At 40.1% G+C, this 27,639-nt stretch overlaps 1 protein-coding gene across 3 annotated transcripts in view; it reads left to right on the top strand.

The window, feature by feature from the left end:
- LOC137604226 (protein bicaudal C homolog 1-B-like) overlaps positions 1–27,639 on the top strand; it is a 56,037-nt gene that overhangs the window by 13,633 nt on the left and 14,765 nt on the right. For all 3 annotated transcript variants that reach the window (XR_011037394.1, XM_068328232.1, XM_068328233.1), the window contains exons 2-8: positions 3,565–3,611; positions 12,407–12,476; positions 17,019–17,098; positions 17,948–18,106; positions 19,706–19,759; positions 24,467–24,649; positions 26,523–26,774. Coding sequence is in view for 2 of the 3 variants with exons in the window: in XM_068328232.1 (XP_068184333.1) it covers positions 3,565–3,611; positions 12,407–12,476; positions 17,019–17,098; positions 17,948–18,106; positions 19,706–19,759; positions 24,467–24,649; positions 26,523–26,774 (845 nt within the window). In the remaining variant the exon portion in view is untranslated. The remainder of the gene's footprint in view (positions 1–3,564; positions 3,612–12,406; positions 12,477–17,018; positions 17,099–17,947; positions 18,107–19,705; positions 19,760–24,466; positions 24,650–26,522; positions 26,775–27,639) is intronic.

A 27,639-nucleotide genomic window follows, 5' to 3' on the forward strand; every position in this document is an offset into this window, starting at 1 on the left:
TGACCAGTTTACACACCACGTGGCTAACAGGATGTTGTACTCTAAGCATATGGCTTATGTTTTCAATCATGTGTCTGTCAGATTCTTGCTACCTCCCTGCACTCATATGCTAAAGATAGCATATGCTGAGACACTGTTTGTGTTTGTATTTGTTTGTTACCGGGTTTAAAGCCCAACATTTTGTATGCTTTGATTTTTAAAGAAGTTTCTCCGGAATCATTGGGCTTAGCATTGGGCCCCTGACATCAGGCTTGATCAGTCGTCATGTGATATAGACATCTTTGAAACTCCACATACCTTCTAGAGAGCAATGCTAAAATCAGGGCTTTAATTATCGTCCTTAAATGACATGTATGTAAATAGGAGAGAAGAGGAGATTATAATTCTTGGTGATATGATGTCAATATAGAAATGCTGTTTTGTGGGTATATTTCCTGCAGATGTACAGCAGAGGAAACCTTCTTTTTCTTATCCCCTGGGTTTAAAAAAAAATCAATGATAGCTCTCGTACAACATGTAATTAGATCTAAAGAATGTAGCTCAGCATCATTAATGAAGCACGTTTTATCGACGTTGTGCCAAAGGCATGTACCCAAGTGGCATCTTAATTGGCCTGAATGTACTCTGATTCATATCTGTCTCATTAATTTACTACTGGTGAGACCTTAGCTCAAGATCTTACTTCTGTTTAGATTATAAAGGAAACCTGAGACGTTTGAGAACAATAGTTACTACCCTGCTCTGTTACAGTTCTCACTGAAGTACAAAAGAAATGTGTAATGTTCCAGTAGTTGTATTTTGTCTAAGTTCTGACAGGAAACACTTGCAATAACCACTAGTGGGGGGTCTTTCATAACCTTGGACAATTTCAGGCCACCTAAGAATTGAAAAGTTAGATCTGAGCTGCTGCTCTGTTGAGATTGAAGTTTTCATGGCTTCAGCTAGGATTTATACATTTCCCATTATTGTCATGGTGATCCAGCCATATCTACTATTGAATACATCGCTAGCTTCGTCCTTAGTTGAGGGCTAACCCAACCATTCATTGTAAGTGTCAGTTAATCATTTTGTATTTATCCTATAAAACTGCAAATCATCAATGAAAGTAAATGAAGTGAATTTTTTACTTCACAAAAGATACAAATATAACCAAAAAAAAGTATTCAGCGACCATCCAGCAAAGATCACTTCCCCATTCCGAGAGCCACTTTTCCAGAAAAATGTTTGGAAATTTGACCAGAATTGTTTGAGAGATTGTTGCTAATATCGAATGAAGTAACGAAAGACATTACCACACCAGTGGTGTAGATGACTTTTAATTTGCTGATCAGATGATGTTTCCAGCACAGACTCAGGGATTTTCTTAATGCCATTGAGGATTTTTGTCAGTTTGATGTATCTGTGTGAGGCTCAGTTTCTCATCTACATTGTTCTTTGGCAAAAAATAGCCAGAACCATTGGGTCAGGCAATATGAAATTGTGATGTCTTTATATGCATAAATGTAGTGTGAGACTAATTTATCCTTTGAGCCGAAGCAGAATATTTATGTAGTAAAAAAATTACAGAAAGACATCATTTTGCTTCTCTACGTCCTATCCTTTTGTTTCAGTTTCACAGATGAATGGGTTATGTAGTGACAAAGTCATAAGTCATACCTGATCAGTCTGGTTTTTACCTGAGCCAAACAGGTTTAGGGATTAGTTTTGTTTGTTTCTTATATCGTCTACATGTAAAAACAGGATTAAACATCAGTAACTGCTTGGTAGAAACTTTGTGAGAATCTTGAATATGGCATAAAAGGGAAGAATTAGATTTTTTTACATTTGAGGTGAATCATTATAAATTGGAGGATCACAGGGTACCTCCACTAATATTTGAACATTGCCAGAGTGGGTCACTTCTAATAAATTACCATAAAACTGCTTGGAATAACTGATATTTGAAGGAATAAATTGTATTTTGGAGCAGTACGGATTATAGTGATCCCTCGTTACTCCCAGTTAATGCATTCCAGGAACCACCCGCAAAAACAAAATTCTGCGATATAGCGACAAAATATTTTATTATTTACGGTAATTTAAACATTTATGAACCCTCCCCATACTGATATAAAGCCACGTTCTATCTGTATTACCTTTTCCCACACTCTTGTAGACTGTTTATAGTGCTTTTGTGTCTCATGGAAGAGCGCTGCGTTCCGAGACTCATGGAACGCAGCGCACTTCCTGATGCTGTCAGGCAACAGAATGCACGTTCAGTATCACATGACTACCTACTAAAAATCCACAATAAGGTGGAGCCGCGCGTGTTGATTGGCGATTGCGCGAGGGATAACTGTATATTATGGAGAGATTTTTATTTTTACTTACAACTTTTTTTTAGCTCTCTATCTCGGCCTTGTTTGAAGCTATTTTTTAGTAGAGTTTGATGTTGATTGATAAACAAAATGTCACCAATAGGGACAAATTAAATGTCAGTGACTGTTTCCTTAAGGCCAACATTAAAAAACATTAACAGTCCAAATTTTGATGGATTATTCACTTAAATCATTTCAGCATTTGCTGATCACGTTCATCCAGATATGAAAACTCTACTATCACTTGTAATGTCTCTCTTTTTTTCATCTACAGATGAAACATAGCCTGACTTTTGTCTCTTTCAATCACGACATGATCTTTTGTTGTTGTTTGATGTCTGAACTGTGTAACCTTCATCAACTTTGCTGCCGTTCCTGACCCACATTTGCACAGAGAGCAACAGATCCATCTGAAGACCGCTGGATGAAATGCATCATTAAACCTTTTCCCTTATTCCCGAATGACAGAGGAACATGATGGATTTCCTCTGAGAGCCGATCTGTATTCTGCATCAACAGACTTTCCACAGTTTGAAGGACTAGCAGATGTGTTGGAGCGACACAGGCCTGGCTTGCGCGGATGGCTGGGCCTCTGTTTCAGGCCTTACTTTGCCATTGGTGGGAGTTTTTTGGCATTTTCACCTGTTTGGAAAATTACTTTAAACATTAAAGCTGTTTTAATTGCTTAATTTATTTGAAGGTGATTTTGGGCTGGTTTAAAAATCATGTTGCTGCTCTTTCATATATTACTAGAGGTGTTACTGTATGCTGACAGAAGAGTTTTAAATGTGTGAATGTGTGTCCGCTTTTGTATTAAAAAAAATAAAAATAAAAAGTGGACACCAATGTACCCAGTCTGTGCCTGAAATACTGAGTTAACAACCACAGGAAATTGGCAAACATTTTTTATGTATCCATCAATTTGTTACACAGAAGCTGAATCCAATTTCTATGATCTTAGAAAATGGCTGTGAACATTTTATTCCATTTCTGTGATTGAACAATGTCTGTAGCCATGCCAAGAACAACAGCCCAAGAAATAGAGATCCACCATAAACATGGCTCAGCGTTAAAATACCATAACCTTCCTAGGAGCCTGGATAATCTGTGTGTGATTTGGCTGTGTTAAGGTTACACTGGTATATAAAACTGAGTGGCACTGTGTGGTTTCATGAATTTATTTTTCTCCCTCTCTGTCCCACTCCAGCTGCCTCTGAGGGGAGACTCAACGGTGGGGAGGATTTCTTTCAGAAGGTGAGTGCATCTGCTGAACTTTGACAGCGTTTGCTTTGTCGTTGGGTTGTATTCAGCCCTGCTGAGAGAGCGCGTCTCTGCTGGTATGACGGCAGATGTCAGGTGCTCTTCAAGTCACTCACAATTACAAATGAAAACAAGCAAAAACAGGAGAACACTGACATTGAGTCACTCCGGGGCACTGATCCTATAATACAGCTGACACAACACTGAGCTTTTCACAGTTACATAACAGCAACAAAACTGATCTCTCAGTTGCAATGGTTTCATGGAAATATGTTCTAACACTGATGTATGATGATGCAGTGACTTTTTCTCAGGTTCTATGTATGAAAATAATCCTGACAATTTAGGAATATATGTTACGATTATCTTCAAATAAGACCATAAATACTCCAATGAGATCTAAAAACCTTAATATATCAGTTATGAACCTTCTGTAAAGTAACGAGAAAAATAATGACATTATAAAAAGAATGAAGAGGGAAACTTTTCACACCGCAATGATTTATACAAACAAATTTGAAGATGTCCCCATTGTAATGACAATTATTATTTTGGAGGTTGTGGATTTGTTTGTGTACTGCTGTAAGCTAAATGGAAATTTAGATTTAAATAATAATTATCACAATGTACCACCTTATGAACTAAATTCCTGGAAAGAAATCAAAACATTCTGATGTTTTAAACGATTTAAACAACTGTTAAAGAGAACTACTTATAAAATTAGCAACACTGTTAGTTTTTCATAGTACATCTGACACTATGAAAAATGTTGTTTATTAAGTCATGGAGCCACTAAACATATGATGTTATCAAGGTCGTGGGTGGATAGACTCCACAGAAGAACATGTGGGAGACAGGGCCAGTCAGCATTATCAGCTAGGAATCTAGAATTTAGAGAAATCCTTGTTCTACACCAATCCCAAGTCCTCCCATCATGCATTGCGATGAATGATAACTCACTTAGTATTGTCTTTGGACCAGTTAGTAGTAGTCACCTCCGTAACATATTAGATTTGATGTTTTGCCGTCTTTTGCAGCAATTCTCACTCAGTTTGCTTAGCAGACAAAGTAACCATGTCTGCCTTCTTAGAACAACCAAAATATTTGAAGACTGAATTCAGTGGAGTGCTGCCACAGCTTCCATCATACTTACATTGACACAGAACAAACCTGCATCTAGAAGATTGTTGGGATATCGCTGGTTAGTTTTTCTCCGAAGGGTAATAAAACTTGTTTTTAAACTTGGTTTGATGATGATTACAATTTGAAATGGTTATTATGACCATCTGGAGTTTTACCGTAGCTCATTGTCATTCCAGTAACCATTTTATTCCTTTCAAACTCTACTCTCGACACGGTTCATTTGCATTTGTAAAGCATCATTATTAGTGAAACCACCGCAAGGATCAGTCGGGTCATTGGATGTTCATTAACTGGAAAGAAAATGACCTTGATGTGTTCGATCTCTTTAGTCCGAGCTGCAGAATGAATACCTTAGCTCTGAAAATGAAAGCAATCACATTGTCAACGGTTGGAATTGACCGTAAACATGAACTAAATTTTGTCAGCGGTTATTACGAAGGCGTCTTGTTAATTATCTGTCTCTCTTCGGATTCATTCCATAAAATCCGGTCACTTAAATATGTTAGACTCCTTCTATACTATGCTAATGGACTGTAATGAAGTGATGGACAGCGGTTTGTTTCAGCATTCCTCTTAAGTCTATTTTTCCATATTTGGTTTTTGAGGTTAGGAAGCTGAGTTTAATGTCAAAGAAGGAGGTAATTTAACTGTCTCTGAAGCAGATGTCAGAATCAAGTAATGCAAACCAGGCACCTAAGATTCCCTTCATTGGTATTTTAAAAAGGACACAAGGTTTGCTGCAGCTCTACCTCCACCTTTTTTGGCTTAGGAACTCAAATGGGTAAGGTATCCCAGTGTAGGTGTCTCCATTACTCCACATAGCTTTTCTGACAACATGCGGCTGTTGGTGTATTGACTTTGTCAGTCATGGTAGTCTCTGGTGTAAATGTTGTCACAGCTCATTCAAAGAAAGGGCGGTTACTTGAGGTTAAATTGTCAATTAGAAATTAGTGTTTGACTGTTTGGGTTGGCCGGTTGGCGAAGAGCAGGAAAAGCAGGAGTGCTAAAGTCATGTTTTCACTCTAAAATTTCCATTCCGGTAACTCTGTAGTTTCCCTCTGATAGCGTGATCGTACATGCCCAATTAAAGTCAGGAAAATAAACCCTGAGCGCAACTGTGGAACTGTATTGTTAACAGAAAATGGATTAGGTGTGTGAAATACCTTGACATTGATGAAAATGGAAACTCTTAGTTGGACTGCTTCCTGTCCGTCTCAACACACCAGTACCACACACGCAACAAGACTAATAAAGTCACATAAGGCAAAAGACGGTCATTTTCACTCCACGGACTTTTTCATGCTGGGCTTTAGTAATGAGATTTGGTCATTTCCTCAGCAGCAAAATTTGAACAGCTGAGCTGCTGAGGATGAAAAGGTTCACCCCCACACTTTCTCCCAAGGCCCTTGTTGGAGTGGTTGATGGAGCCGTCTTACTCACAGTCTGCTGGACTTCCTTTGAGTCAAGAACAGTGTTTTTTCACTAAAGACCAAAGAGTCCACCCAATCTCTGTAGTCAATGAGAAAGTAAGAAAGAAAAAGTGTCAGACAAAGTGGAAGCAGGGGAGGCTGCCACAGCTGGGAAATTAGCCGTGAGCATGTCAGAGGCATAAGGAAATCTTGCCAGATTCATGTTCCTCGTTCTTTTTAGTTTGTTATTCCACATTATTCTTCCTTTTTTCCTCTCTAATATTGCATATTTCTGTTCAATTACACCATGGGTTTACCTTTACCAAAAGTCTAATGCAGTGCTTCTCAAGTAGTGGGGCACGGCCCCCTAGGGACATGGTGCGAGGCCGGGGGGGGGGTGTGACCCTGGGTAACATGCTTTTTTTGCCATAGTAGAATAAAGTGTAAATAGACATCCACTAGAGTAGTTGGCAGTGTCGCTCTCATTGTCAGGTGTGCGCAGGGTGTATTAGCTCGAGTTACTATGAAGAAGTGTCTGTATTACTAAGCTTCACTGTGACTGCAGTGGGAGACGAAGAGAGGCCGGTGTGCTTACTGTGTCTAAAAATGCTGGCAGCGGACAGCATGAAGCCAAATAAATTAAGGCGGAACTTACACCCCAATCACGCTGATAAACTGCTGGGATTTTTTCAGTGAAAACATGCTGAATATTGCCAACAATCATCCCGCTTTGTGAATGCTAATTCAGTAAACCAGGGAGCTCTGTTAGCATCATATAAGGTGGCGTACCAAATTGCTCAGTGAAAGAACACCACACCATAGCAGAGGAGCTGAAACATTGATCAGGAGCTGAGTTCAGTATCAACAGAAACAAAAAATAATTGAGAAGCACTGGTCTAATGTAACAAGGGGACATTTTGAAAAATTGCGTGTTTGATTGTTTGACAGAAAATACCGGTGAAACCCTTCAGATCGCTCTTGTATAATGAAAATTTTGGACAGCCAGAACTGTGCAGAAGTAATGTCTTGGAGCAGCCAGAAGCTGAGGAGCTCAACCCTTTGAGCTGATAACTGCTCCACAGAAGATCTCGGAGTGGATTTGAGTTGAGCGGTGCCTTTGAACCCCTGGCAAGTTCATGTCTGTTCCCCCTTCCATCTCTCCATCCCAGAAGTTGTGGTTCTTTATATTATGCCAGGCATGTTGTCAGTGTTCCCAACTCCGGAGTTTTTGATTTAATTTCATTTAGAGCAGTGAGCCATCTTATATTTCGCTCCGCTGACACAGGGAAAATAGGAAAAGTTGAGACTTGAGTCACCATGATTGCTGTCAAAACAAAATGTATAAAGAAAATGTTTGTGTTTGCTATACAGCTCAAATGACCTTATAATGATGTGTAGTTTTGATGAATGACAGAATTGCCCTGTTTTGTAATGTTAGCATTATCCATGAGACATGATGGGCCTTCAGCTGCTGGTTAGCACTCAAATGGTTAGCATGGACTCATTTAAGCTGTCCAGTCTCGGTGCAAGCTGTTCTCTCCGTCAGTCTCTAAACTCCACTCATAGCCTCTTTACACCCATTAACAGCCCGTCATGTCCCTCTCCCTAACACAGACTCTCTCATGCACACTCATACAAATACACACTTTCCAGCTGAATCAACAGCTGCAGAATCACAGTGCAGCCCAGGAAACATGCCTTTGCCATGTTGATTGCTGCTGTTTATATACATGCACACATACGTGAACGTATGTGGTCACGTGTATTTAACACGTGCTCTGTCAAGACATAGCCTTAATAACATCCTGTTTGAATTCATGTGCAGCTCCCCACACATATGCATGTACCAGCTGCAAACCTAAGGCCCAATCATCATGTCAAGGTTGTACCATGAAACAGATCAGAACCCTTGTCATTCATTATTCATTTCAAAAAGGGTGCGGTGGCAGAGAAGAAAGGTTGTAGGTAACTCAATTTGTGCAAATATCTTGACCCATAAGCATTGGCTAGTCCTTCATAAAAATAAACGTCACCCACCCTTTATAATGGTGTGTGGTCTTTCTGAAATCAGTCCCATCTGCAAGGTTGGTGCCAAGAACAGCAACACCGGACAGGAAACGACTCCACTGAACAAGGCCCTTTAGAAAGAAAAAGTTGATGAGGCATAAACCATATAGTTTTCTCATTTTATTTTTCAATTTTAATTATAACTTTTGACTCTAATAGACTTTTTACATTGGATTGTATTGAACATGTTTTTTACATAGTTGTTCCTGAAAATGGAACGCTTTTTAATTGCATTTTATTATGGAAGACATTTGCTTCCAAATTGCCACTGTAATTTTCAACAACATCTGAAATCCTTTCACACTGCATACTTTTGGTCCAGGGTTGACCATGGCGCTGGGCTGAGAGCTGACAGTCAGACAAATTGGCCTCTTTTTTTTACACACAAGTCCAGGCCTATATCATTCACACTCAATTTCTACTATTCCTCAAATAAGTGTCCATAGGAACATGCAGCTAAAGTTTATTTTTAGAATGATGCATGACTACTGTACCTTTTCACACTGGCACCTTCTTGCTTTGTGTTTAGCCAGTTTTCACTGGATGACCACGGCAAGTCAAAGCTGACCTGGTCTGGAGTAGGACCAGCAATCTCGGGTAAAGTTGGGGTTGGCTCATTTTGGAATGGCTCTTTTTGGAATGTCCCTAGATTGTGTGGCAGGGAAAGCTTGATACAGGCAGCTCTCTATGTCTAGGGTTAACAAAGTCCTTGGGCTAAGTGCAGTAAAAAAGGTGGTGACTGTATATCACTTATTTGTGGTTTTTAATTTAAAGTCTTTGCGAGAAAATCCAACTTTTCAATTGTTGCAATTGACTGACTTTAAGAGCAAAACACAAAAGACAGGAAAGAGGGCGAAGGCTTGGAGAAACGTCTCTTTGCCAGTGGAAACAGAATGGTTTTTTGATGTTCGTGATGTTTCCATTGGTTGTGAGAATGAGAGATCCCTTGATGAAGACTGGGCTTGCGCTTGTCGATCGCCACTACACCATAGGCGAAGTAGATTCCAGAGTGGCTACAAGGTTTTTAGCCTGTGTAGCCACAGTGCCGTTCTTATTTTTAGGAAAAAAAGGCTAAAATTTACAACTTTTTTGCGAAACTCCCCAAGAGATAACATTAAAAAAACAAACTTTTCTCTCGCTACGCGGTGCGCATGCTGACGGAAATAGCTGAAGTGACCCGAACGCTCCCGATCATTAAATATGCACCTGGGTCATGACCTCCTCTCGTCCAATAAAAAAAAAGATTCTATTTTTACAAGCTAAACCCGCAAATTGGTGTACAACAAGGCGAGGACGATCAATCGAAAGAAAATGGGAATTGAGTGTTTTACAGATGTTGTGTTAAAATTCTAATCGAACAACAAATGGTGAATGCTGAGAGGGGGTAGGAGTGGTGACAGACCGATCAGAAGGTAAATGAAAGATATTATCCATAATTTTTTTTCTTCTAGTCCAAGTAAAACTTACTCATACAAACCATTACTCAATGTTTACTTGTATCTTCATATAGTGAATGCAAGTTTTCAATTGTTGAATCTCACATTTATACCTGCATAAAGTAGGATAGAAGTAAAGATAGTTAAGCTTGAACTGTTGACTTTAGTGTATTTTTGTAGGTAAACTGAACAGAAGATTTTGCCCTCAGAATGCACCAGAATGCAGGAAAACAACCCCATTTTCTAAAAAATTTCCCCGGACCCTCCACACCTCTCTGTGACGAGTGTTGCACATCAGTGCAGCGCACTGCACTGCTGTCTTGGACACAGAATGTGGCTTTTTGTGGCTTACTCATTCTTTTACACTGAGCCACAGTGGCTTAGTCATACTACATCCTAGTGCAAGCCCATGAAGAGAATGTTTTTTGTTCAGCTATCAGATATTTTTATTTTGCATTCCTTACCCACATGTGCAAATGATGACTTTAGGGTGTGACTTTGTGGCATAGATTTGCTTGTGCCTCCGGTTTGTATGAAACTATAACAAATATCATCAAACTTTGGTTTCAGGCTCATTTCATGGCATATTAAAACATTGTGACTGAATGCCTTGATGATCTGCAGTGCGAATGGAAATGTTTCCAGTAAGAACATTAAAGGGTATCGTTAATGCCGGAACTGTTTCCAAGTTAGTCAGCTTGATGATACTTTAAAAGAATTCCTTACGAAAATGCTGTAGCTGAGTTGGATAATCCTAAGGGAGGTTTTTTTTTTATCATCAATGTCATGATAATAAAATTCTTTTTTGTTTTTGGATTCATTCAGTAGAAACTGGAAATTAACATGAGCAGGAAGAATCATTTGAATAACTGAACGCATGTTTATCCTTCATTTGATTAATAATGATGACGGCCAAAAGTATGCAGCCTGGGCAACAATCCCGAAAGGGAGAAGAAAGAATGTAACACCACATCAATATGCTTTTTGTCTACAAATGCCTTTTGCTTTGATATTATTGGCCTGCAGTTATCTGCTTTGTGAGTTTTTTGGAGACTTGCACAATCCTTTGAAAGAAGAGGTTTTCGTTTTATTTTGTGAATTGCCCAAGAATGCCTAAAAATAACTGTTTTCTGTGATCAAATGGTGTGTAATAAAGGTTGCTTTAGGTTTGTGAATTGTTATAGTTTGGTCTGCTGTCAGAAGAACATCAGCTTAGACACATCCTGTTGGCTTTGTCACTTCTCAATTTTTATGTTTGAATATGGGATGTTGTAGAAACTCAATGAGGCTCGAAAGGACTTCCAGTTAACCACCAAAGACTCAAGAGTATATGTTTGCAGAGTGAAGCAAGGCAGCATTGGAACCTTTAAAAGCCGTCTATCTGTTTTACAGGTGTGTGAGACTGGCAGTGGATAAGCTGTCAGCATTAGTTGTAAAGATTGCCAATTGGGCTATGTTGCTTCCAAAGCAGCACATAAAGGGATTTAAGCACTTCCTTTCCCAACTTTTGCACCAGTTCCTCTGGGATACATACTTTAGTTCTTATTTGGCAAAGAAAAATAGCAGCTATGAATTCAAACTGTTATAATAATGAAAGCTGTGAATTGCTGTAGCTGAGCTAATAAGCTGAACATCTCATCCTCAGTGGGAGTGCTGAAGGCACTCAGTATGCACTCAAGCTCATTTGAGCTGCAATATGTGGCCTTAATGTACTTGTCCACCGAGGACTATTAAATGCTGCTCATGTAATGGTTTGTAGTGGTCCTCAGGTGATTAATGACAAGGCTGAAACTTTTTAGAAATTCACTTTTATAAAAACAAGCCCCTGGAAAATATGGAGACAAGCAGAAAACCACAGGACCATTGTCAAAATGAGACATGTTGATGATGGTGCCAGCAAGAGTTTTAGTTTTTTGTTATTCTGAAGGTTTGACAGTTTTTCCGCTTGTTTTTTCCTTCTTCTTTTTTTTTGGAAAAAATATTTAACATCAACCACTCGACATGGCAGGCATTTCTTGAGGGGTTCGTTTGTGGGTTTGTAGTTCGAAAGCCAAACAAGTTGAGCGCTTCCTCATGACTGAAAGGAGGAGCAGGAGGGTAGGTAATTGATTTCCCCTTGGCTGAAACCCTGACCGGCTCCTCTTTTTCTTTTATTCTGCCAGCACTTGGCTTTTTTTTCCACATCAATCAACATTTTCCACATTTTTGATGGCTTGAATTGTCAAAAGTCTCTCGCATAGCTTGTTGTTGGCATTTTTTACATTTACCAAAGCCAAGTGTGTTTTTTGTCAATGTCTTTATGGTGGTGTTCCAGTAGGAGGATTTGGAGGAAAAACAAAGCAATCATATAAGCTTATATTGCCAGACATGCTAACTGTGGACTCTTTCTGGGTTCTACAACTTAAAAAAAGATTGTTTGAAGTAGTCTCTAATCATCAAAATTAATTTAAATAGTGGGGCCCTCATCCATAATATACAAATGTCTCACTAAGACACAGGTCTCAAACAATATTGACATGATCATTCATTATTCTACTAACTTGTCCTGTCATCATGTGTGAGCTCAGAGTCTGGTGCATCAAAGCTGTACATATAATCATGATTATCAGGACTGAAGAGTCAAGGTTGTGTTTTGGTTATGTGTTTCTATTTGCTTTGGTGCTAACACTGCAATGTTTCTGCAAATAGTGATACCACCCTTAATCTGATTTCATCCCTTTTCACTCTATTCCAGATCATGGATGAGACCAAAACACAAATAGCCTGGCCATCCAAACTGAAAATTGGAGCAAAGTCCAAAAAAGGTGACTATTAATTTTCTTTTTTTTTCTTTTCTTTTTTTTTTAAATGTTCTCTTCAGATACTTTTGCTTCCATTTCCAGTTTTGTAACTTCAGGGTTTAGTCACTGATGGACCTATAGGATGATAGAATGCCATTTTGAATAATGCTTAACTTACAATGCTTAACTCGATATGCATCAAAGTTCATCCATGAGTTTTCTTTCTTGTGAAAGACCTTTCACTACATCTGACACAAACAAAGTAACTAACAAGTAAACTACTACAGTATTGATGTCTTAGCCTTCTACTGAAACTTCAATGGTTGATTCTGTGTAGCTGAACCTGAAATATGTCCTCAGTAAAGTTACATAGACTACATGGACAAGAAGGAAGAGTTTACATTAGCTGTAATTGTTATTACTAGTATTATAACTACTATTACTAGTTGTTTTACATGCACTAAGGTGCTGTGTAGGTGGAGGACTTGGAGTCACTTTTGTCAAAACATGCACATTTATTTGCTCCAGCTGTCTGTTACTTATCAAACCTTAGCATGGTTATTTAAAACTCTCCCGGGAGAAGGTGAGATGTGTTAGATGCTTGTGTGTGTCTTCAAGCCAGATGTGAAATTCAATGATATTATGTAAGAAAACCAGTTGATGGGGTTACCTGGGAATATTGAATATTTGTCCCTCTGGATACTTAATCAACTACAAGACCTGGTAATGCTTTCACACACAAGCATCCATTCCTCAAATTCACAAAGCTGGTGTATGATACACCTGAGGATGCTGTTTGTGTAACAAGTAAAGATATTTGAATTCCATTCTTTGTTGCCTGTCAGGATACCCCCACCAAGTAGGTTATATTTCCAACCATATATTTGTACATTGATTGGTTCTTTTGTTTTTGTCAGGGAAGATGACAAACTGTTTATAACCTAAATTTTGTACAGGGCTTTAATGGGAATTAAGGGCAAATTCTTAAAATTTGGTTGTAAAACTGGATCCAGATCCAGAACATTTTCCATAAGTAGGCAAAAACTGCTGAATATATTTCCACAAAACTTAACATACTGTAATTTTCTTTATCCGTCAGGATATAATCCATAAATCTGAGTAGGAGGTGGGGTACTCCCTGGACAAGTTACCACTTTGTTACAGGACCACGAAGAAATACATCCGATCTCACTCACCATTATTCCTAGGGTCAATTTTGAGTCGCCACATGTTTTTTGGTGGTTTGAGAAAGCCAGAGAACCTATGAAGGAGCCCACACAAGACATATGAGAAGGAGAAAGTCCCAAGCCTTTCTTGCTGGGGCAACAGTTCTAGCAACTAAAACACCCTACCACCCACGTCATAATTCCATTTATATATGTTGTATATTTATCTGAATGTATGAGTGCCGGAGGTCCAGATAATAACCTGGATCTGCTGGATCCAGTGTGTAGCAGGTGATCTATCTTGTTGACAAATATATCAAATGGTACACAACCAACAGCAGAGAGAATGGCGTTTGGACTCCTATTCCTATGGTTTCAGAATGTATCAAGATGTGTGATTTATTGTATGATTGTTGGTTGGGATCCATATCTGGTGTATGTAAGACCTGTAGGGGATTGTTTGTTTTTGGCAGAGGTATGGGCTTTACTGACTGTCATACAGATTCTCCCTTGTTGCACAAATTCAGAGGTGCAGAGGGGAAGAATGTGGGAGTCTCACTTATCTCATGAGCAAATGATTTTGTGGGAAGAGAGACGTGTGGAATTGACTGTGCATTTCAACAACCTGAATTCATGGGAGGGATTGAAGGGAACACAGAGAGAAATAGCCCTACATAGAGAATATTCCTCTCTGGCTGAAAGTCTGCTGTGGGTGAATCAAAGTGCAACACCTGGTGGATAAAGAGTCACGAAAGCCATCAGGATCATTATTTCTGACAATGATGAGTTTTCCTGTCATCCTTGACTCTTCTTTGGTCTTAACTTGCTCTTACTTTAAACACATGATGATGTAGTTGTTTTGTTGGTGCAGATTATTTTTGTTATTTTGGACTTATCCTGATTCAAAACATAAATAAACTTAAAGCATTAGTTTGTCTTGTTTTCCTGGAAAGTCAAGTAAGTGTTGTCTCCTTTGAGCAATCTGGAATCAGTTACTCTCGGCAGGATTGCAATTGACGTGAGGAGATTTTTATGTTTGTTACTCTTCAGTCAATCTCCTTCACAATGCCTGTTCCTCCATTTCTTTTATCACCTGCAGCTAGCTGTCCCTGCCACCTGCTTATGTTTGGTTAAAAGACCATCTTTTAACCTTTAGGACAAGCCAAAATTTGCACACTGTTAGTGATTCATTAGCATGGAGAGTTTTATTGCTCATGTGAGGCTTCAAAACTGATGATCAGTTCTGATATTCCGTATGTTTTCTTATGTTTTTACTCATAACACTGATTAAATGTTTATTTTAATGTGATAAATGCCTTAACACTGCTGCTACTTGTCAGTTGTCTGCTTTAACATATCTGCAGATGTTTTGAATGAGAAACACGGAGCCAACAGGACTTAATTCCCGTCATTTCATCTGTGTGGTATTTTTGAATGTGGTCCTCAGCTGGAAAAATGTTTCAGTTTTGCCAGTGCAGAGCTCTGGGTCGGAAGGTTTATTCTTTGTCAAGTGGAACTGTGTAAAAATCAGTGCGATTGAAAACACTGTTCACAGCTGCAAAGCTTCTCTTGTTTTTGTTTGCTTTTCCAGGTGTTTTCTGTGCCAAATTAAGGTGTTCATTTTTTTATGCCACAATCAATCCTCAAAAAAAAAAATGCACAGTACAGTCCATTTCAAGAATGCGGGGGTGTTCTACATCACAACTGCAACACTCGTTTAGTCTGGCTAATGTTTGCCAGATGTGCTCTGTGTGAGTCAGGCCACTTGCAGAACCCTACTCCCTCTAATGGTCACAGCGGGTACTACAGACGGAAGTGGCGGGATCTATTTTGTCCACAGCAACAGCTGTATAATAGGAAACTTTGTTGGAAACTGTGCTCAAACTGTAATGGGTCTCTTGCCATTATTTTTTGTTGTTGTATTTTTTGTTTTGCTTTGTTTTGCTTTCCTGTTCCAGACAGCAACTTGTTGTTTTTTGTTGTTCCGACCCCTCAAGCTATCTGATGGTGGTCTCTCTTATTTCTCATCACTATCCCATGAGAGCCAACAAATCTTTTAGTTATGTTGAGCTTGCATGACTCCTCTAACACTCTGACAGGATCCATGCTTGATTGCTGGCATTGTGTACCTCCATAGTTCCCACTGTCCAGTAAAAAGAGAACATCCCTCAGATACTTCAAAAATTCTAACCAAACCATACTCTGCAAGATGTGGGATCGTACCCCCTCATTGCGTTTTACATCACCAGAGACAATCCCGTTTGGTCTTGAGTGTTTTGGTCTTCCTTGTCAGCACTAGAAGTGTTTTCACCGTCTTTTTTACTGTGTGTTTCCGTTTTGTCTGTTTAGGTCTTTCCTTTCTCTGAGCTATTTAAAAGTCTATATGAGCAACTTGGGGTTCCCCGAGGTTACAAGATACTTTTCGAAATGTACATCTTATTCAGCCAGTACTGTCTGAAGGCTCTGCTGTAAATCTGAGATGCTGTAAGTTTGTGTATGGAGAGGGGTATTCCTGGAAGGGAGCTTAGTCGACTTCCTGCTGCTCGGAACAGTTAACACAGAGGCGATGGGCCGTGGCTGCATAGTACGTGTGTGTGCACGTTTGAATTTATGAGTGTACATTCATGTGTTTTCACATTCTCTTGGGGTCCGGTATGTGGCAGAGCCAGATGTAGGTTTACCCAACTAGATAGACACAAGCATTGAGCATTGGAAGGTTTAGGTATGCAGTGCTGGGTTATTTTAACTGAAGTGTTTCTAGGCTGAGGTCTCTGGAAACACAGTTTCAACCTTGCACAATTGTCTCTGTGCACACTGTAAAAACATTTTAAGATGACACTGTGCTGCAGCGTGGTGTACAGTCTTATTTTCAGGAGATGGCATCATTTCTGTGCGTGAGGACTCAAAGGGCATATGTTTTGAGAAAGACACTTAAAGAAGAATTCTTACAGAGAATGACTGACAGAAAGGGTTTCAGGAAAGTGAGATGATGAGCTTCACGTGGCTGTTTCTGTTTCTTTCTTGGGGTAAACTGTAGCTGAATAGTTCTCTTTAGTCCACGGACTAACTGATGAATTAGCTGAATGTAATTCCACAGGGCTGCCCTCCCCCCACCACCACCACCATCCATCCCTCCCTGCCTCAGAGCAGTCTGGTTGCTTACCGACTTAAATGAGATTTAACAGATATCAAAGTAGCAATTACTGGAGCAGAGCTGTTCTCTGGTGAGCTGTTCCTTCTTGACAAATGCAGATCGTTGTGTCGTGTTTGATTAAATGGGTTTTAAGTTTTCGGCTATTCTCACATTCTGTCTCCCTCCCTCGTCCAGCCACGACTCACATTTACATAAAAAACCTGATAATTCTTTTCCAATATTAGCTTTTCCTTTTCTGTCCTGCAGATCCACACATCAAGGTGTGCGGGAAGAGGGAGAATGTGAGGGAAGCAAAAGAGAGAATCATGTCTGTCCTTGACACAAAGGTAAAGTATATATCTTTATCACGGTGAAGATGGACTCCCCTCTTTTTATTCTCCTGTCTCACTTTCTCACCCTTGTCTGGCGTTCAGTCACACTGAATGTGTTTCACCTCTGCTCTCCCTCTGTCCAAGTGACAGATTGCGCTCAGCAGCGTGATACAACTTGGCACTCATGTCGACAGATACTAACATCTCAAGCTCTGCTATGGATAACAGTGTGTGCATTGCAGGCTCCGTTGCCTTGGAAACATGAGAAGTCACCCAGGCAACTGCACTGCAGCACCCCCTGGGGGAATTTAGTGGTCCATGCACTTTGAACTGCAGCAAACCAAAGAGCAACGCATTACTGATTGCTTTTATTTTCAGCCTAAGGTTTTTCACATTGTTTTAGTCTGGCAGACACAGCATGCATATTTTATCACTTAATTTTCTTTGTATTATGCTCCTGATTTCTTTTTTCTAAATGAATGACGCCTGTTTAAGTGTTAAAAGATTTCAGGTCTTTTCGATGGGGTAAAGGGGTGCAGATGCTCCTCTGGTCTTTCAGTAAATGTTTACTCAAAAGAGAGTGAATGCATGTTTTTGTTTATTTTCTGTTAAATTACATTTAGACATCAAAATAGACACATTAATATAATAAAATCAAAATGTCTATACCACATCGCACCACACTAGATGACTTCATTACCCCCCCATCATTTGAGGAAGGACAGTTAAGCTTGGAGTTGTGTTATTTCTTCATTCTTTGACTTTTTAAATTTTGTATAAGTTTTCTGTATTGACAAAACTTCTTACCGAGCTGAAGATATTTATCACCATCTCTCCCTAATCCTTTCCATCTCTTCTCATTAGAGTAACAGGGTTACTCTGAAGATGGATGTCTCCCACACGGAGCACTCCCATGTTATTGGCAAAGGTGGCAACAACATCAAGAGAGTGATGGAGGAAACGGGCTGCCACATCCATTTTCCAGACTCAAACAGGAACAACCAGGCAGAGAAAAGCAACCAGGTATGTCTGGCCACGGCGTAGCTTCACCCAGACGGGTGGAGCAAGCTGTTAGCTTCCTTTTTTGTTTATTTTGCCGAAATCTCTCCAACCCCTGTAATGCTCCATGATTCTATTTCAAGTGTGAATGTATTACATCCAGCTGCCTTGTTTACTTACATCACCCCTCCAACAGTTGTTGTCTGCAATAATAGTTTTTCTTGTTGGGTTTAAGGTCTCAAACACGTTGCAGAGAGTTGGTCCAGTTGTATGTTTTTATTGGCTGACCCATAGGAAGCTGGTGTGTTTTGGCTGGAGGCACTGAAAGACCAGCAGAGTCCTGCTGTAATTACCATTAAAATGAAGTATGAGGAGTTCAGGAAAGCATTCAGCCAGGCATCAGATACTTTGCCAGGTGTTCTAGAGTGTACCTGGGTATAAAAGACTGACAAGTTCAGTTATTTAGAAAGTTCTACTTTACTTATTTTAACTATATCCATGTGCATTTTTCACATTTTATTATACAGTAGAAATGCCTGTCCATTGCATCTAATAGATCTTAACCCCCCACCCCCCATCTTTCTCAGTTGGGGCAAGTATAAACATTTTGACCAGACACCCCAGTAGCGGAATCATTGTTCATGGGTTTGACTGTGAAAGATCCTTTGGAATTTGCACATCTGGAATATAGTCAAATGCAAGATGACCACTGTTGTTGTTGTTGTTATGTTGATATTTCCCATTGAACTAAGCATTTGGTTTATCGTACGAGATGTTAATTCAACTTTACCACAACCAACATGGCTGGAAAATCGTGTGTTGCTAAATATTACGTAGAAAATAGTGACTTATTCTGGTAATGTTGAGTTATATTTAATTTCCTAAAGATGCAGTGGAAGTGGAAAAGATAATGTTACTGTGTGGCATCCAATGATAATGTAAATAAATAAGCAATACTGCACATGGGTAAGATTCACACGCATCAGTGTTCAGTGATTGTTGGGTAATTTTTATTTTTCTGTAACCTTGAGCACAGTCCTATTTTTTTTATAGCATTTGTTAATCCCAGTAAAAATTTGAGTATCTGTCATGACATCTACATTTGCATACACACTGTCTTTCAGGCCAGTCAGATGGATGGATGGATGTTTTATACACTCTGTTGTTTCTATACAGTTTTTAATGCTTGAACATTTAAAACAAAATGTATGTATGGTATCACTGATAAATAGGCAGATGTAGGCATTATTTCAATTTATTTTATTCCCGTACAAGAAAATCATAGATCCAGTGGTTGCATACTTGACATACATAAGATTTTCTTGATCTCCTTGTGTGTGTGACTATTAAAGCACTCTTACTTGGAGACCTTTATGTCTCTGTCTTGTTAGTCAGTCAAATCTTGTTTTGTGACATCAATATTGGATTCATTTTAACTTTAAAAATATTGTTTGAAAATATCAAACATTAACTTGATGTGTCGATAGGGATTCAAAGAAGGGGTCTTTATGTTTTCAGCATTCAATTTAAGTTCAGGTATTTGCAGTGGCCTGTGATATTGTTTGCCTTGGATTAGGTTTGTGCCGAATAACTGATTTAAATGTGACTTTTTATTGTGAACAGGTGTCCATCGCAGGGCAGCCAGGAGGTGTGGAGGCCGCCCGAGTTAAAATAAGGGTAAGTTACAACTCCGCCACATCAATCCACCCAAAAACAATTCTCTGCACGGTTGTGAGAATGTAGATTTAATATTGATGCGGCATGACGTCTGTGGTCATTCTGAGTTTCTGACCTGTACTGTTAAATAAATTATGGTACAGCCATTCTTTTCCATGAGGCAGAGTGTGGTTCGTGTATTTTCATCAGTAACATATTGACTTGCCTGTTTAGCTTTGGGCAGAGTTCTGTCAAATTGAACTTTGACGAATAAAACTGCAGACAATCCAGCATCCGATCATTTTAATCTGTTATTCAGGTGACAATGATTTCTTTTTTGCTCCTATTTTACTGCTGCTCAGCAAAAAAAATTGAAGTAGCAGAGAAGTATTGTTGTTGTTTTGCCGTAGCATTTGCAAGGATTACGAGAAACTACACAAATTAGTTGACTTCTGTTGTATGTTTGCAAACCATGCCAGTGCTTACAGTTTAACAAGCATACCCACAGTATTTCCCCTACAGGAGTGACTGATTATTACTTGTTAAATTTTGGTTAGACTTCAGCTGCCTTCTGCTCCTCCACATCAGGTCCACTTCATCCGTGATCAGTCTTGAGCTAGAATGACTAACCTTTTCCAGCTTGCATGTTCGTCAGAAGTCTTGTTGTAGCTTACTCATAGGCTCCAAGGTGCATCACTCCAAACATGTGCTGACTCAGTAAACAAAACATCGGACTTCAAGAGGCTGAGCTCCCCACCTAATTCTGTCAGTGAAAGACTGGGTAGTTTCAGCACTTCTTTTGAACAGCTTTCACCTTTCCTAACCCCATCCTAGACAACTTCCTCTGGAGAAATAAAGAAAAAGCTAGCCCGTCCGATCATTTCCCAGTCGCCTCTCCATCTTTGGTTTCAGTCTGACTAGAAGCCTCCATGACCTCTATAATCATGTGAAGTGTTACATCCCTGAACTTTATTGCAATCCCACAGCAGGAGTCTGCAGCAAACAGATTCCTCTATTATGGACCGGCCAGCACTAACGTGTGTGTGTGTGCGTGTGCGTGTGCGTGCGCGCGTGAGAGTGGCTGTGTGTGAAGATTGCATGATGAAAGGATGCAGGAAGGACAAGGTCATGCTAAACATTCATGCAGTGCATACTGCCAAGCTTCTGTATGCATACATACCCATTACCACTTCAGGCTTAATGGTTATTTTCATAAGGACCAAAACCACAACCCGGATCATCAACTTCTTTTTGTTGGTTAAAAAAAATCAAAACCACTGAGTGTGCTGTTCTGCAAATTACTAAATCTTTAAGACAGGACAGTCAATGCGTGCATTTTATTTATACAAGAGACCCATCTCATACCCAGAAGGCAATTACCCAAAATGCAGGAAGAGAAGTACCACAAATCACCAGTTAACCTAGAAAAAAAGCTCAATTCCAAACCATCATTTTTCTCATGCAGTTATATGTTGTGTTTCTACACGAACAATAATGAATGCATGGTGTCAGTACGCATTTAACATAACCATGTGCATAGCAAGTGTAATTGAAGGGTGTATTTGTAAAGTATGCTGTTAATTTTAGAGCTTGTCTGTGTGCTTCATTGATGAATGACAAATTTAACAAATGCTGAAGGTTGCACCAATTTTGCCTCAAAGGATTGGTGCAGAATTTTGGAAAATAAACTTAGGGGCCTTCTTGTTGAGCGCAGAAGATTGACACCACACAGGGTGTGGTAAACGTCTGTAAACAAAAATATTTTCTTTCTAGAAAGTACAGAATAAAGTGCAGCAGCAATGAAGAACCAGATCTCTCTGTGTCTTCATTGCTGCGTGTTGTTGGAGATGAGAGGAAGCCAGAGAACCCGGAGAGAACCCACACAGACACAGAGAGAACTTCCAAACTCCGCACAGAAAGGAATCAAACCCGGAACCTTCTTTCTGTGAGGCAACAGCACTCCCCACTGTGACACCATGTCATCCTAAACAAACATAAAAATCATTTTTTTTAAAAACGTGTCCAAATAAAATATTTTTTTAAATTTTCTAATATTCACATTTACCTGAAATGTTGTCGCACTTTTAAAACATGCTCACTTTAAAAAGGAGTAGGCCCAAGAATTGAACCCTCTATTACCTCGCCAGAGAGCAAAGCAGTGGAGGACGACTGCACCAACATTAAAAAAAAAAATTAGGATTACTGTTGCAACAACACATCATTAGTAGAGTAAAACTAACCTGTCTCAAGACAGTCTGAACCCAGCTCACATTCCTCATTAGTGAGTGACCACTCGGATGCCTGGTGAATTCTGCTTCACAATGATAGGAAGAGCCAATGATCAAAAAGCGACGCCGCTATGAATGCTTGGCCGCCACAAGTCAATTATCCCTGTGGTAACTTTTCTGACACCTCCTGCGTAAAACCCAAAAGATCAGAAAGGTCGTGAGGCCCCGCTTTCACGGTCTGTATTCATACTGAAAATCAAGATCGAGCGAGCTTTTGCCCTTCTGCTCCATAGGAGGTTTCTATCCTCTTTGAGCTTGCCTTGCGTTACCGTTCGATGGGTGTACTGCTTTTTTGTTTCCCATTTACCATTAGCAAAAAAAGAAAGCAAATGGGAAACAAGTCTTAAATTTAATGAAACTGAAGGATTGAGTTGAGGTTATTCAAGAAGCGAGACCGCAGCATGTTTTAAAGGCCGGGGGAAACGGATCCAGAACTGTGGTGAGGAAGCTACAGCAGACGTGCTGTATAAGTTTTGCATTTAACAACACAATGGCTCAAAAACTAGCAAGGATAAAGATTAACTTTCAGGGTAACTATTAACAGTTTTTACGAATACTGACCCCTAAAATACAGAATACAATTCAGCAGCAACCAAGACACTGAAGTTCTCACTCCAGATTGCATATTATGGGAAGCAGAACTCCACTTCCTAAGGCAACCTGAGAACAACTGCTCTGGTGCCAAGGTTCCACCTGGTTACAGCTCTGCACTATAGTCCAAACATTAGACATAAAAAACTGTAGTTGATTATAAAAGTTGCAAGGTGATAGGTGTAGGTGACTTTTCTAAAAAAAAAAAATGTACATGTGGTAGTACATTGGGGTGTACCACCTAAATATAGTATAGCATAAAGACTGAACAGCAGGCCTGTCTGTGTCAATAGGTGCAAATAAAACCCCTAGGAAGACATTTAAAGCTCATTAATTCATATCTTAGAACATTTTATGAAATCAGATCAAGAATTACATTTTTAAAATACAAGAGCAGCAAAATGCCCCTTGACTCTGATTCCTTTGCCCCCCCCCCCCCCGACTCTTTCCTGAAACCAGAAGTGACTGGGTTGTGTCATCCCCCTGAGCTGCATAAGCAATGAACACAACGTCCCATTTAACAATCAGGCATTCCACAGTGGCCTTATAAGGGCCATTGTATTCCTGAGGCCTGCTTGGGTGGAGTTCTGTTTGAGTCTGTTGTTGAGGTGATGTATTCTTGGGGATTTCTTGGAGCTTTCAGAGGTGGAGCTTGAAGATGTTCATTACTTTTTCATCTTTTACTCTTGTGTCAGACAAACTGAGTCTCTTTTGCAGCATTTTCAGATATTTTATATTGATCTCATATCTGTCTGTAAGAATTTAACCCCCCCCCAAAAAAACCGGGGCCAGCTCCACAGTAAAAATCTGTCGACTGTTCAGTCAGCGCCTGACTCCTGCAGTTCTGCTTGTCAGTTTCCCCCGGTGCTGACCTAAATATCTCAAGCTCTTTGAGAGCGAGTGCTGAAACGTGATATAAATGTAAGGCCAAGCGCATATGGGACTGATCAGAGTTGCATGTCTTTGGTCAGAGCAATTCATGCTGCTTGCCCTTCACTGGCAGCCAAAACCATAGTGGCACTCTGCCCATGAGTCCCTGTTTGGATAACAGTGTGTGTGTGCATGTGTATGTGAAGAGTGGGCATTTTTCTCTTCATTTTGAGTGTGTGTATGTGGATTCCCTTCCGTTTGTCCCTGAGTGTGCGTGTGTGTGTGTATGTGTGTGTGTGTGTGTGTGTGTGTGTGTGTGTGTGTGTGTGTGTGTGTGTGTGTGTGCTTCCCTTGCATACATCAGTGTGTGCACGCATAAAGAGCGGCCTTCTTGTCTGAATGACGACTGCAATACAAATTTCTCGAGTTGATTCCTGCTGCCGCTTTTGCGGTGCAATTCAGTGACTTGAAATAAATGAATGGGAATGAATTATTGACCTCTCGTGCCTCGCATAGCTTTTAAACCAAAGCCTGGACAACTCTGTTGTTAATGTTAAATTTCCCAAGCGATGCCGCCAGGGTACACTGTAGAATACTCGCTGTAACAAAGGCTGTCCCTGTTATTGCTGGCATTGGTTGAACTCATTTTGATTAATTTCTCTGGATTTATTTGAGATGACAGATTCCAGGTTTTTCAACCTTCTGCTCAGGCAAGGATTGTTATGTCTGTGTGTCAGATCACGTAAGTCTACACAAAATAAATCAACCTTTTTTTTTGCCTGGTGACCAAATGTTCTTAATCAGTATAAAAGTCAGCACAGCTTGAAAGAAATCTCTGTACTGTATCTCCAAATAGTCCTTCATAAATGATCTCCACCATAAATGATCAGCTAGAACAACCAACATTATGACTCAAAAAATAGGTGGTTTGCTTACTGTTCTGTTCCCTCCCACCTCCTTCTGTCCTGTCATATTGCAGGAGCTGCTCCCTCTCGTGCTGTCATTCGAGCTCCCTGCCATCATGCAGTCTGACCCCAGCTCTCCCACCGTGCAGCACATCTCACAGACCTACAACCTCACAGTCTCCTTCAAGCCCCCGACTCGCCTCTACAGAGCCACCGGCGTGGTTCGCGGCTCGCAGAATAACGCCAGCACTGTCAAGGTGAGGAGGGAAATTAATGATGGGCCCAACTATTTAAAGATAAATACATTACTCTATATGGAGGGTTTTATTACATATCAGTGGCTGAAACCTTGTCAGTCATTTTCAGTGTACGAATATTTGTGTTGCTACTCTCCCTCTCCTCCACCCACTTCCAAGGCCAGCCAGTCAAGAGAAAGAGACCTGTTCTATGTCAAAACCCACCAACACTTTCAGCCTTCACTCCTTTTGTTACATTAAAGTACCTCATTACTTTCACCACCACTGGGTCAAGAGAGTGCTCAGAGATATTTGGTCGCTTTATCGAGGTCAGTTCACAACCTGAGAGAGAAACAGCTCCGCCAGGCACACCAAAAGACTCTCCTGATTACATTTTTATTTCCGTACCCTGACATAAAAATGATGGAGTTCAGCAGTATCTTTTACATCTGTTTGTTCATTCATCCATAATAATTATATAGGCTGTACATGCTAGCATCACCTAACTTCAGGCATATGTGCTCTAATAAGTACATTTGACATATATTTTCCTGTATTTGTCATGGCAACATTATACATATTGTACATTCTAGCATCACCTCACTTTACACGTAAAAAAGTTTAATATTCAGGCTTTTTTAATTTATTTTTTTAATTTCATTATGATGTGTTGACCATCTCCATAACACATATATTCAAAACAATCAACACATCTCTTGGCTATGGAGGATATGTCATACACTTAGTTTATTGTACAGTTTTTTGGGCGGAGATGACTCTTGTTATTTTAGTTGGAGTTGCTCCGCTGTTTCCACTCTGCAGCATGTTTAATCATAATCACGCTGTATGTTTTATGCATCCGCATGCACGCACAGATGTTGTGCTTCCTCCACTGGCGACTGAAATGTGATGAGTTCAGCCATGGCGTCTCCTCTTCAGCCGTCCAACCACCTTACTTTTTTTTATTGCCACTGGACCTCTGTTAATATTTTGGAGCTCGTTTTAGTTTACGTGTGATTCCATTTGGAATATATGCATTTCTCATTTTATTTGTACACGCATGCCTGTAAAGTTCACTCTGTGTCTGCAACGCTAATGTCCCTTAAGTTCTGTGAGTGAATGTATACATAAAGGCCGGACCATGGCCCTGGTAGCGTGTGGTAGGTCTCCAGACAGGGAATGACGGGAATATCTGCACTAAGTCTTGTGGTGGTGCGAGACCCTTGGAACACCTCAGAGGATTGCTTTGGCTTATTGTGTTATGTTGGCCACAATACATGAATTCCCGATGCACACTGGAAATTACTTACTTTACTGGGCCAAGTGATGGCTTGCAGCGGCATAGCAGAGGAATGAGACTTTGTGCAACTGGCCAACAAATGCAGTGGAAAATGCCATAGCTTCCACTGGTTATATTAAAAACACTGGTGTTTTCTGTGGTCAGCACAGCCCAACTGCTCTCCTCATGAAACAATCATTTTTAATTTGCAGTGGTCTCTCCATGGCTCCTGATGACACATCGTTTAACATTGTTTTTTGTGTATTAACTCTTTGTCACGTCTTCGTGTAATTTTATTTTTTTCCATTTGTAATTTTCCTACACACATGCCATCTGCATTGACAAGGTTCAACCCTGCTCTGTTACTTATATTATTAATTGTAGGAGGGACAAAGGAAGTGGATTTGTCAATTTTGTCTATTATTATTTTTCACAAAACTTTCTCCACTCAAAAGCAAATACCAGTGTTCCTTCATATCTCTTCATCATTTATTTCAAATATATATATACACACTACACAAAATGAAAGTTTGAGCTATAACTTAATAGTTTTGGTGAAATGTTTAATATTAATATACTTCGAGAGTCACTTTGTCAACTCTTTTTTTCCCCCAGAGGGGCACAGCCCTACTGTTAGAGCACCTAGCTGGTAGCCTGGCCAGCACCATCTCCGTCACCACCCACCTGGATATCGCCGCACAGCACCACCTCTTCATGAAGGGCCGCAACGGCAGCAACATCAAGCACATCACCCAGAGAACGGGAGCCCAGATCCACTTCCCTGACCCCAACAGCCCCCAGAAGAAATCCACAGTCTACATTCAGGGCACCATTGAATCCGTATGCCTCGCACGGCAGTACCTTATGGTGTGTTCTTTGTGTGTGTGTGTGTTCTTTTTTTGGCTTCCACTGGTTGAAAGAATCGCTCAAAATTGCTTAGTTTTGCGTCGACCAGACGGCATTGGCAATGCCTTTCTTACATATTTTTCTTGGTGTGTGGTAGCTATAATGCATACGAGTGTTTCGCTGATAATATTATAGTATGTGTGAATGATTTGTGTGTCCTCACATTGGGGTTTAGGAAGTAAACCACTATTGCTTTTAGGAGGTTTGAATAGTCTTGGGTTTGCTTGGCTTTCTCTTGCTGCTGAAATGTGGAGAAACACAACACTCTGGAGCCAAGTCAAGGTTACCCTGAGGGATTTACTGTATAGCCACATACCTGCATGTGAGGTGGACACACTTTTGCATCAGTTTGGCTTGAGTTCCTAAAGTCCTGTCTCCACAGAGACGACCATTATTGGTGTTGATGGTGCTGGTTTGGCTTGTGTTCAGAGTAGATTTTGGTGGATTTAAATGTATTCCTTCTTTGTAGTTTAGATGTCTGCACATATCCATTAGCTTTTGGAGCAGTTAAAATGTTTAATGGTTCAAAATGCTCTGCGGTCATTCTTGTCATGTTTCCTGACCACTGAAGCGGCCCTTATCTGAATAAATAAGGAGCATAGTCATATGTTTGTTTCAGAAGTCTGTAAAATCAACAGCTGCTTAATTATCACTGACTAGGCGCTCCTGCAGGCTTAAACGGGCTTAACAGCTTTGGGTTTCTGTTTGGAGATCCATAATGTGGGGCAATATTTCTGCCAGAGCTGCCTTCTTTTTGTCTGCGGTCTCCCGTTTGGCCCTGAAGACATTTTGCAAATGCCAAAGTTGTTGCGGTGACAGAGAAACA

The sequence above is a fragment of the Antennarius striatus genome, chromosome 11, assembly GCF_040054535.1.
Source record: "Antennarius striatus isolate MH-2024 chromosome 11, ASM4005453v1, whole genome shotgun sequence".
In the NCBI taxonomy this organism is placed as follows: Eukaryota; Metazoa; Chordata; class Actinopteri; order Lophiiformes; family Antennariidae; genus Antennarius; species Antennarius striatus.